Source organism: Poecile atricapillus, chromosome 5 (assembly GCF_030490865.1).
Source record: "Poecile atricapillus isolate bPoeAtr1 chromosome 5, bPoeAtr1.hap1, whole genome shotgun sequence".
NCBI lineage: Eukaryota > Metazoa > Chordata > Aves > Passeriformes > Paridae > Poecile > Poecile atricapillus.
In genome coordinates, this window is record NC_081253.1 from 13396589 (window position 1) to 13409417 (window position 12829).

The window sequence follows — 12829 nt, forward strand, 5'->3', positions numbered from 1 at the left end:
CCCAACCTACCAGAGTTGTCTGGGTTATTTTGGTGGTTGTCTCATTCAGGCTGTCTTGATGCACAAACATGAAATTGTTGCTTGTTTCAGTAAAAAAACATCCTCTTCAGCAATGGCATGCCAAAATGGGGCTGAGTCTGTTACTAAGGCAAGGATGTTCAATTACAATAAACCTTGCAACGCCAAATTTCTCAGGCAGGCTTCCACCTCTTGCATCAGAAAGAGCAGTTTGGCAGAGCATTGCATAATACACAGCAGAGACAGTGATCCCTGACTCTCTCCCTATGTATATTCTCTGTATGACAGCCTGGAGGCTTGTAAAGCAGACACACACAAATTTGAATCCCTTCAAAGGAAAGGCTAAGGTGAAGAGAAAAGAAAAATGTGAAGGTGCAAAAAAGCTGGATTCATCTAGCAGTAGAAAACATGGCATCTTCTGAAACATACTGGACTAAGTCCACTGCTGTAACTCCACTGACATCAGGAAGACCTTGACCTCTCAGATTTGGATCTGAATTTGAGTCAAATAACTGATATTCTCTTTCAGTGTTTCTACAGTAGTCATTTTGAGACAGAGTACAAGAGACCTCTGACATCAAGGAGCCTTCAATATGAGTTAATTTCTGATCCCTCTGTTTTGGATCCAATTTGACCACTGCATTTCTGTAATGGAGATAAAATTATCTCTTCCAAGAAGTTGTCCCAAGCAGAGACTGCTTCTCTTCATGGGATTGAATTCTTGTATGTCTCATCTACAAACATAGGTCAGGTCTAAATGTGCCTAGCATCCCTTTCCTTTGGCTTCTTTCTGCTATCATTTCTTAGGTAACAACAAAAAAGATAGTAATACATCTCAGAGTGAGAAAAGCTCCCAACAGGCTGTTTAGTTGAAATGTCACTCTGAATGTCTTCTGCTGAACTGAAACAACACTTTCAGCTGTTAGTGTGAAACTTTCTGTGTTCTTTTAAATATGCCGTTATTAGAGTTTGCTCCTGAAGGTGTAGATGAAAATTGTTCTGCAAACTCGCTTTATTTTTTCAGACCTTTCTGGTTCAGTTTTCCAATCCCCCAAATCACATCTTTTGAAAACAGATTAGAATTCATAAGAGTCAGAGGACACTTCTGTCTAAGCCACAGAGAAAATGAGCAGGTGATACAGAAAATAAGTTCTCTTTTGTTTAACCAACTGCAGATCCTTTTGGGAAGACAGATGAAAGAGAACCTCTCACCAATGCAGTCAGAAGTGATTCAGCTGTGATTGGAGGTAACTTCATTTCTAAAGACTACAGTCAAAAAATAATTCTGTCAAGGCAAAAATCTAGTAGATTTTAAATCTGAGCTCTATGAAGTCCAAGGATTTTTTTTGTAATCTGATGCAGGTCTGTATCTGCTCTGTTTATTAGAATGTATCTGGGTCAGGCTGCCAGGGTAGGCAAGTGCATTGTGGATTGTTGTGGTCACACATGGATCATCAGGAACCTGAGTCTTCTAAAATATACCTAAACTCTGCCTGTCTGCCTGCTTGAGCAGGGCATCTGGACAAGATGATCTCCAGAGGTTCCAGGTGTTCTCTGATTCCATGTGAGTCTGTGTTCTGAGACCCAGCTAAGCAGCAGTTTTTTTACACACCATGCTGGTGAATACTTTGTAGAGTATTCATTTATCTAGTATTTCCTGAGCTCTCTTTTTGTAATCTCGTGGTGTAGTGGAACTCATATGGTCATATGAAAGTATTTATATACTGGGGAACAGTATATTGTCCTCATAATTTCATGTATGGTTTTAATTTTCCTGTAACAGCCTAGAAGAAAATTTATCTCTGTTTATTTTATAGCATGCCCTGTAGAGAACTGCCTTTGATAATATCTAGGAGCTATAAACCAAAGTGTACAAGGCTCATGCAAGGTTCCCAGAGATAAGACAGAAGAAAGTATGACAGAGGAGGAATTTGTATGAGCATACAGATCTAATGTTTTAAAAGGAAACACACTGAACTAACTTTATTTCTAGTGAAAGTGTAGTTTTACAGAAATTTAGCCAATTGTATCAATACATGCTCTATTTTAAGTGCTCTTAAGGTGACAAAATAGAAATAAAAACTACCAGGGAGGGTTTGATGTAGGCATATGGTTGTATATGGCTGAGATGAAATGATCTATTATACCAACTAGCACCTGTGCATTGGTAACACTTTTTTGCTGTAACTGAGCCTTTTGTTTTGGTTTTCACTCTTTCTATCCTTCCTTTTTTGCCCCTTTACAGGTGTAATAGCAGTTGTGATATTCATCATCTTTTGCATCATTGCTATCATGAGCAGATTCCTCTATCAACACAAACAAGCACATCGAAATAGCCAGAAAAAGGAGAAGGAATACCCAGAAAATCTTGAGAGCTCCTTTAAAGCTGACATTGACTTGCAAAACACAGTGAGCGAATGCAAACGGGAATATTTTATCTGATGGACAATGCAATTTCTTCTTACTCTTCCTCCCCTAACCTCCCTTTCGTTATTCCTTTCTCCTTCCTATTTTATTTTTGATTTTTTTTTTTTTTTTAACACTCATTTTTTTGCAAGCTTCTTTTTCATTTGGAAGAGACCGCCCTGCACAGGAAACACTGAGAACAATCACAGTGCCTCATTCTCTGCACAAGAACCTGGCAATCACAGTTTACTTCTGCAGCTCAAGAGACCTGTTAGCCCATCCTACACAAAATAAGATCCACATGCACACCTGGTTTTTGCTGTCAGTTCTTGGATGTTTCAAAGTCCCTACATTTATTTGTTTGTTTGTTTTTACCTCTGGAGCCATTTAAGTCATTGCTTTTACACTAGAGCTGGACTATGTAAAGTACAGGTAAAGTAGTTGAACACATAGCTCTGCAGATACTGGGACAGGATAGAGGGAAAGAATGAGATCAAAACACCTGATTTATTTCACGGGCTCATTTACAGCAATCATAAAGAACCAGCCAAATTCTCAAATGTTATTAATTGATACATTGTCTATTGATTTAAACGGTGTTGAATTAATTTGTACCGGTTGAAAAGCTGGTATGGCATAAAGGAAAATAAAACTGTCCTCATTAAGCTCCTTCCCCCAACCTCCTGTCCTTTTACTGTAACTTTTAGGCTTCTCAGTACTTTTCCAACAATATATGTATCAACAATAAACATCATTCCCGTGCACCTCTTTCACATCCATCTCATAAGGCTGGCTACGTAGACCCAACATACACTAGTATAACCCTAGCTGAAGCATGGAAAATAGTAGCTTGAATCTCCAAGGGGTTTAGGAAGCTGCTAGGACTTAGGTGCTCTATATTTGTCTGAAATTTTAGAAATGCAGCATATGCCTGTTCATGCCACATGGAGGATTATCACACACTGAGGTTAAACGCTGTTGCTGCTGTGGAAAAGAAAAAGAACATGGATGAGAAAAAAACCAAAATAGTTTAATCTTAAACATGACTCACACCTTCTGCCAGCTCTCCTAAAAAAAGAAAACATAAATCCTACTACTCAAAAAAACCTCCCAAAACTGCATGAAAGATTGATTGGTATTTCCTGTTTGTAGAAATTGGAATAACTTCTCCAAAGCTAAATAGAGAGAGATCTGATGTCATGTCTAAAAAGATGAATAATTGATAATTTCTCTTTACAAGGAAGAACATTAGGGAAATAAAAAGATCCCAAATACTCTACTTCAAATTAATCTGCACTCCTTTTTTTAAAGTCTTCTGTCCTTTACTGACTTGGAATACTACTGAAGAATCAAATTGTGACCATTTTGCTTGTGCTGCATGGTTACAGTGTGAGGATGAAAAACGTCATTTTCAATCACAAACATCCTAAGGGTAAGAAAGTAAGGAGTCCCAGCCAGAGAGGTTTTGAACACCCTGTTGTGTTCATGTGACATCTGCTTTTGCAGGGCTTCTAAAGAGTATGTAGAATTTGCTGCTGGTAGAATTAAGCCTAAAGTTAAGGGGGAAAAAAACCACCTTATTCATTGCAGTACTCTTGATAAGAATTAATTTGAGATGATTGTGTAGCTCAATCTCCTTCTTTGCCCTACACCCTGTGCACTCATGCTGGGGTTTCCACACGATGGTCCTAGATTAAAAATGAAGGAATCCCAGTATGAGGTAATAACCCACAGCCAAGTGGAGATGAGCTTACACATGCAACAGTGCTGTTTTTCTAGGCAGTCCATTGGAAAGGTATGTTTATTTGTTTGAGTTTTTTGTTTGAGTTTTTTTATGAGAGGAGAGAGCAGACAAGGAAGAATAAATCAGGAAATTACTGTTTGGATATGGTGATTCTTTACCACTTCTTTTGGAGTATTTAGGGAAGAGAAAGCAGTCATGGAGTGACATCATTCTTACACAAAAAGGAATATGAGGTCAGCCCTATAACCAGAACTCTTCACTGAGCTGTTTTATAAAACTGTCTATGCTGAAACTAATTTGGTGCCATTCTTCTTCAGCCATGGTCAACTGCAGCTGCTTTGCCACTTTTTCTGTTTGGGTGACACAATTACTTGACAGTGTTTCTGTGTGGTGAGCATTGGAATGATGGCTTCTCTTTATGTTGCTTTGTCTTTGATAGTGAACTCCTGGCAAAGCAATTATCTTTTCTCTTTCCTTCCTGCAGATCAATCTGCTTTGATTGGCATGGCAGAAGGGAGGAATAGAAAAGCTCATGGGCACCTCTGCCTGCGTTTGAGTCATCTTTTCTGAAATGGTCTCTGTATGAGACATCTCTGATGTGCTTAATTGGCTATGTGAAGAATAGAATAGGAAAGTAAAACTCTGAAAATTTAGCTGGGTTGGGGTGCATCTGTAAACAGAAAGAACTGCACATGAATGCATGCATGAGTAGACAGATGTGCATCTATACCTGTGCATGTACTGAGATGGGAAGATTTTTATGCTACAGGGCTGAACAAATGAACACATTTGTATGGACTTCTAAAACAGGATGTCAGAATTATTAAAAGATAGCTAAAATATACTAAATATACTAAATGCAGTACTCCAAATATGAACTCCTTTTTGGTTTTTAAGTTGTTTTGTTCTGATGCTTTCTTTAGCGAGGGCATTCTCGGATTTCCTTCAGTACCAGTTAAAGGCAATTAATAATAGGTTTTTTTATAAAAGAGAAGAAACACAATCTTGGAAAAATCTATTAGTGCTAAAATTAATTTTCCTTAGATCAAATTATAACTTTTTTTCCATCTATTTAAAACCATTTCCGCTATTTTTGTCAATGTTTCTCTTTAAATTGGGTGTTTTCCCTTTTCCTTTTAGCTGTCGTTCTAGATACTGTTTTTCAGTAAAGCCAGGGGGTAATACTTTTTAAACATAAGATTTCAGGTTTCATTTCAGTGGAAAACCTGAGACTGTCAAAGAGTTGTTTGGAGGCATTGTTTGGGTTTTCTTCCTTCCCCAAGATGAGTTTCATAATAAAAGTAAGGGACTGGTAGAAGGACACTAAGTCTTTTTTTTTTCTCTTGGTCATATGATATTTATTCTCTGAAAATTATTATTGCTAGGCAGGGATTTTTGGACTGTGAAATTACAAAGAATCTTAGATATGGATTTAGCCACTGCAAATTCCTGTTTTCCAGAAAAGGTTTGGCCAATAATAGCCATGCTTATAAAGATATTTTGTCATGCAGTCTGAGCTGGAAGCCCAGAAGACTCTCTGTGAATACTGGTGCCTGGCTACAGAAAACAAAGGAAGGCTGGATGTCAGAAAGTTAAATCCAACTGAGTTGGCTGCCACCTCGTGAAGGATAGACTTTACAAGGAATTTAGTCTCTTGAGGTCGTGGATCAATGGTTAAGTGACTAAACAAAATAAGCATTTAACTCAAATTAAGTTCAGTTGAGTTTCTGTGTCTGCCTTGCTGTGAAATGTTCTAATATACTACAAGACATTTAAATACCTTTGAAAATTGGGAGCCATTTCTCTTTTGGAAATAAAACTTTGGTCCTAAGTAAGTTACGTATGTAATTGGCAGTTAGTATTTCATCTGGCCTTATTCACTTACTAAAGACAAGTGTGAGTGTTTTGGGTCAATTTTTAACATGTACACTGTTTTGTTGGATTTTTTTCTTATTCTAGCCTTGGCTCAGCACTTAGGTTATGTCTGCAGTGAAAAAGACAAATAAAAACATACTTTTTAGTCATATGGGCTAAGCCAGAATTCCCACCTGGGTAAATATGACTGTACAAATGAGACAAATAGAGCTGTGCTATTATCAGAGTGTGTTCAGTCATGAGATGCCCCTGATATTTAAGTTAAAACTATAACCAGATTACAAAAATAAGATGCTTAATCTTGGCTTTATTTTAACCTGATCTAGCTAGAGTTAACTTATCCTATTTATCAATGGCTCAATTTTTACAGTGTAAGCCAAACCCTCATTTTAATGAGATCTTTGACTATATTAGCATTTAGCTGATCACATATTTCACATATTGGGTGAGGAGCAATCAATATATCATATTGTTTCACTATGGTGAGGGGTTATGAATCTTTTCCTAATGAAGTCAGTTATTGATTTTGCTGAAGATTGAATCCAAGATCTGTGAAGCACTTTGATATTGCTTTTATCTGAGTCTTTTGGGTTTGTTTCATTTTGCATTTGGTTTTACTGACTGCCTGCTTTACAATTATCATCTCCAGTCCTGTCCAGCCCTGTGGTTGGTAAGGACAGGGCAAATGTCCCAAACATCCTGTAAAATTAAATGGATCACTAGAGGTGCTCCCTTTTTCTCCATTGATTATAGACACAGGGTAGTCTCCTGGCAATAGATACTTCTAGCAGAATTTGGCTATAAATCCAAATTTTACAATAGTTTAGAAGCTCTAGTAGACACATCTCCACAGGTATTACAAGTGACTTCTCTTTTTATTGAGGTGACAGCTGGGGTCAAGGAAGGACACCTTGCAGCTAAAATTACTCTAAACATCTCTGCCTAGTAAATGTATACATCTCCTTGTAGCCAAATACATGAAAATCAAGTTTCAAAGTACATCTATGAGCCAGTGGCAATCTGAGGAAGTGGATAATTCTCCTTACAGTCTGTTCTAGATCAAACATCCATTTTTTGCCTCACATGGGATCTTTGGCAGATAGCATACATGAAGCCAGATCCACACATTTCTGAACTAAAGCTAACTCAGCCACCTCAGATGCCTTTCTGTATGTCTGGTGCCATTTGAGATGATACCGGGGTGTCTCTGCAGCTCCAGGAAGGATGCAAGTCTCCTGTCTGCCATATCCTGGCATCTGTTAACCCCAAATAGCTATGTCTGATACTAGCTGGCTTTTCAAACTGTAATAAGTTCCTATCCAGAACCCCTGTGTTCTCAATGAGATGAATCCCTGAAAAAATAAATCCCATCTTCAGAACAAAATCATCCTTCCTTCTGTAAGGAAGCCAGTCTGTTGACATGCATCCTCCTCTTCAAATTAACAAGAGTGTAGAGGAGGCAGAACTCGACCTCTTTGTGGTCCACCAACTCATGGCATTGTTGTCTGTTGCTCTCACCTACACAAAGTTTACCCTAAACAAGACCAGTGTCAAGTATTCTTCTGCACTGCTGTTTTTTCAAAGACACAAAGGAGGATTTTTTTATATTTTATTTTTCAGAAAGCAACACTTGGTAAAAGACTTGAGCCAAGTCTGAGACCTTGTGAGTGCTATTTCAAAGCTTTCATGCAGTTTTTTAAACTTATCAAACAAGCCAAGTTTAACACCCCTACCAAACCAAGGGCCTTATCCTGAGTCTTCAGAGGTTGGTGGGAGGCCTCTTGCTTGACTACCATTAGAGTTGCAGCATGCCCTTGAAGTTTTTGGGGGTTTTCTTCACAGGTTGCTATCACAGCTTCAAAGCATGATTTGTTCCCTTGGGTTCTGCAGTTTGCTGCACTTTCTTTCCCAGTGGAAAGTTCTTCATGTCCTCTTTCGGGGTGGGCGGCCCCCTCCTCCCTGCTACTTTTGTACATGAAACTTCTAAACACATTCTTCTTTTGGGTCTGAGGTAGCTTTTTTCTTTAATTGTTTATTTCAAGACATGCATATAGAGAGTTTGAATATTTCAGTGTATTGGTACTTATTTTTGTGATCTTTTGCACTAAAAGTTACTCTGACAAAAACAAAAATTGGGAAAAAAGCACACTTTCTGGTGAACTCTTGTAATTTGTAAGCTCGTTGTTTGTTGTTTGTAATGTGCTGAGTCTACAAGCCGAGCTAAGGAAGGATTAAGGCAACAGTTTGTGTTGACAGTGTCACTCCATATCTTGTTCACCTCTGTTTTCTTCATCCTGCCTTTAAAACGTGGAGATATCAAATTGCTGGTAGGCATCAGAGGAGCTTGTTTCACAATTCAAATTAAGATTACGATTTTTCTCCTGGCAGTCACAGAAACCAAAATGTCAGCTGGGTGTTCAACCAGAAGGGACACTGCACTCCATTTTGGAAATGTAGTCAGCTAAAGGTGATGACCTCTAAGGGGAAAAGAGGACATTAACACTCCAAACTACCGTTGTGATGGGGCAGTGAAGGAGGCAAAAGCTCTTGGAAAACGTACACAGTTTGAGGCCATGCATGGTAACCATCAGGTGGATGTGAGGCTTTCAGGTATTTTTCAGTGGTTGGTTTTTGCCGTGGAATGAATTGCTACTTGGTCTGCCAAAACATTGTCTTAGTTGTCCTGATGCTCTGTGAAATATCAGAGATGTGCTTCAAACATGGGGGAGGATTTCAAAGCTCTGGCTGATGCCAGATCCAAATCTCCCCAGTTAGATCACTGGAGCTCTCCTGGGTAACCCAGAGGAGAATTTGGGATGGTTTCCCTCAAATAACCATAACAGTTAATCAAATGTAGGGTACAGCAGGTGATCCAAAGAATGCTGTTTGCTTAGAGATTTTCCACTCCATCCTTTAGGATGTTTGTGGCAGTTTTTTTCTGAACTACTGACTGTTGTTCACATTGCAACACCCCTTACTTTTTGATATGCTAGTCATAACTCTCTTCACAAATTTCAATCTCACAGCCCTAAATAGAGTCCATTTGGAACAAATTCTGCATGGGAAATTATTAACTCATTTTTGCATGCCCTTTACATCTCCTTGTGTCCTTTAGGCATACCCATTTCTGATGTGTTTTGTCATTGCTGCCAATGCAGCATCCATGTTGTCAAGAAAAAAGGATTGTTTCTTGGGTAAAGCTTAGATACAGCCACAGTTTCACTTTCCATTCACAACACAGTGGAACTGGAAGTTTCAGGAGCTTAGGAGAGCAAACAGGTACATTCTTTTATTCAGACACCCAGTCATAAAAATCTCTACTCTGTGATTTTTACAAATGAAATCTGTAACAGAGACCATTATATCTTAATGATAGTGAGAACCTTAACATTGTCATACCTGACCTGCTTTGAAACTCCCTTTGTGAAAGAAACAGAGACAGCTTCAGACCTGGTTGTAATCCTGTTTAGGTCAATGTAGATGCCTCACAGGTGAATTTAGCCTCATATTGCTCTTGCTTTGGTGATTTCCTGCAAACTGGGGCTGACAATACGTAAATTCAAGTCAGGATCTTATGTTTGTCATCCCTTACTGATGTCAATGAGAGTTTCATTCACTGAAATCATGTTGATTTCTAGCAGAACTGTGGATAAAATTTGGGATAAGGCAATGAACTTCAGCTTCACAAAGTCCATGATACAGTTTAAGTCACTTTCAAGAGTTTGTAAGAATTTGTGTTTGGGGAAGGTTGTTCTGTAGTTGGGCATCTTGTCAACCAACTCGGGAGCCCATCCACTAACACTGGAAGGATTTTATGGGATTTTAATGGAAAAAGGCCCCCTAAAAAGAAAAAAAGGGCAAAATGACAGCTGAGATTAAGTATTTGTAATAATAAAAAATTGATTCTGTCTATGGATGAACTCTTCATCATTCATTTTCTGTGTTCTACTTAGATTGTATTAAATAAATTTCTCAGAGCTCTGTTCATTTTATTAGCAAAGCAAAAAAAAAAAAAAAGCTAAACTTTTTTATGGTTTGTCCAAGGGTAAAGCAAGAGTCTCTCAGTTACAGTAAAAAGCAAAATGGAGATTTAGATTATTCCCCTTTCACTATCTGGTTTTCTAAAGAGAATTCCACAGGACGTTGCCTCAGTCTAAGTCAGTTTTGTAGACAATGTAACATGTCTTAATACCCTATTAAGGGATTGAAAAAATTTAGCCTTAGCTTCTTTTGTTTTCTATGGTTACTGTTGTACAGAAGAAAGACTTAAACTGTAAGTAATGTATATTTAATAAAAAAAGACTTTTTGTATGATTTTGTGTCAAAGACAAATGCCTCCTCTTGTGTTTTTATTTTATCTTCTAGCTGAATGAACATTAAAAAGGGCTGATTGTGGGAAAACAAATTTTCAGGTGTTTACATATTAACTCTAAGCCAACACATGTCAATGAATGATGCTACTGATCTATTGATTTCAGCTATGGCTAAAAGTTAATGTCAGAGGAAATCTGGTCATCATCCACATCCCTGACATAACTCATTAATGCTGATGGGCTGACTAAATTTGTGTCTGCAGCTACGCCTTGGTTCTGGTTAGAAAACCTGCCTTGTCTCAGCTCTGTAGCAGTGTACCCACGCTCACAGATGTGTGCACACATGTTCTCCCTCCCCAGCCTGGGTGCAGAAACATCCAGTGTTTCTGTTTCTCCCATGGGCACCCTCACACAACAGCTGCACTTCTGGCTGTCACGGGGATCACACTCACACCCCTCACACGTGTCCCTAGAATAATAAATGGCTCTTTCTCAGGGCTTGGCCTGGCTTTAGGTGTTTGGTCTGATTGTTTTTTCCCCCTTCCTTGGAAGCTGAGCACATAAATTTCTTTGTCTCCTTTGAAAATCACAGTGTTTGATACTATCAAAAAAGAACCTGTAAACACTGACTTAGAAAACAGCACATCCTAGGAAGTACAGATAGGAGCCTTTTTCAAGAGTTTCATATGCTTGGATCTGCTGCAATTTTCACCGTAAACTTCTAGTACTTAAATATTCTGTGTTTCAGTCAGCCAAAGATTTTCATATGATCAGGGAAGATGTGGGTCCCATTGCCTTAGGAATTTCTCTGTGAGTTTTGTCTTTCCGTTTCATTTCTGGACAGCCTGTCACCCAGAAGGCAGAGTTAGGTATCAATTGTATTAGACAAAACCTCAAGTAACAATTAATTGCACACCAAATTGCTTTACTCAGGAAAAAAAAAAACAAACAAAAAACAAGACAGAACTATATAAATCCTTCAGACTTTCTTCATAGCTAACATAGTAGGAGCAGTAACCTTACAAAGGTTTGTAAGGACAGTATAATCTCCTACATTTTTATTTTTAATCCTGACCTTGGAAATTAAGTTTGTATGGCTTACAGTCTTGAAATGTCAATGTTAATTTGCTTTCATTTTTCTGAGTGGAGAGAGAAATTTTATTTTATTTTTCTTTAACACCTTAAGTAGGTGTTTTAGTCTTTCCCATGATTTTGGGCTTTTTTGTTATTTTTTTCAATGCATTATATTTCTTTTTTGCTGAGTAGAAACACAATGAGTTAGAGATATTATTCAGAGGTTACATTAAATAATTGCACTCATGTAATGGAAATATATATATCTATTTGGCAGACTGACTAAGCTTCATTTACTGCAGTTTATGGCTAGTTAGCAATGTCTGGAAGAGGGGACAAGATATCATTGTGGGTTGTGATCAAATCTTCTTCCTCAGCACCTGCTCTCCTTTTCTATCATCAGGCAGAATTAAGGAGGAAAAAAAGGCCTTTTTTGCAACTTCCACATGAGTAGCAGGTGCCTTATGTTAAACCTTTGTTCCTTCAACCAAAGGCCCATGGACAAATGTATACAGGCAAATACCATTAAGAGAACACTGCTGTGAAAGAAAGGCAGGAGCCCTGCTGGAGTCAGCTGTGGCGCTTCTTTGCTTTTTCCCCACAGTGTAAGTAGCAGGCAGCTGCAGTCAGTGCTTATTTTTCTATACCTGTTGGCCTCCAAGTAATCATAAAAAGCAGCCATACAAGGGCATATGTTTTTTCCAAACCCCCATGCTGGCAATGTCTGTCTCTTCTTAGCTTGAGATCATTTCTCTTCCTTTCTGAAAGCCTAAATTAAATAGCCTTTGCCTCAGTTTAAGCCTATTACAGCTTGTCCTATTGCCAAAGCAATGGAAAGAGCAGCTCAATCCCTTCCTGCCATGCAGCAGCTCCTTTTCTGTTAGACTATCTTTTTAGGCACTCTTCTCTAACAAAATGTTTTCAGACCTCTGCAGAGATGGGGGCAAAACCACCCTGCAAACCAAAACACTGATGGGGCATCAATAGTAGGATTTAAGAGCCGGCTGCAAATGCTTGTGCATCAGAAAGGAGCTGCCTGGCACAGCCATCAGCTCAGTTTCCTATTACTGCTGGTGTCCAGGATGGAAAAGCACCTCAGCCCCAAACAGTTGAGCAAAAATATTCCTTTATTAGTTTACCCTATCCTCCAAAAAGACTGCAAGCTGATGTGAAGAAAGAAATCTGCTTCCAGCTGGGAGGAGACCATTTAAAAAGTGACAGGGAAGAGATGATGTTGGGGTTCTGTTTCCCCCACCACACTGCCAAGGGTTCAGTAAATATTGAAATAAGGAACTTACTGCAGGAGGAAAGTAGTTTTGTTTTTTTTTTTTCCAGAGCAGACTGTTGTGCAGGATCCTTACAATGTGATCCAGAGGCTCCTCAACTCCATCAAGTTAAA

At 38.6% G+C, this 12829-nt stretch overlaps 1 protein-coding gene across 1 annotated transcript in view; it reads left to right on the top strand.

The window, feature by feature from the left end:
* The window catches only part of CNTNAP5 (contactin associated protein family member 5), a 269482-nt gene extending 266058 nt beyond the window's left edge, over nt 1-3424 (top strand). The window contains exons 23-24 of the mRNA XM_058839980.1: nt 1194-1265; nt 2264-3424. Of these exons, the coding sequence (XP_058695963.1) occupies nt 1194-1265; nt 2264-2460 (269 nt within the window). The 3' untranslated portion in view covers nt 2461-3424. The remainder of the gene's footprint in view (nt 1-1193; nt 1266-2263) is intronic.
* Nucleotides 3425-12829: the final 9405 nt, after the last annotated feature.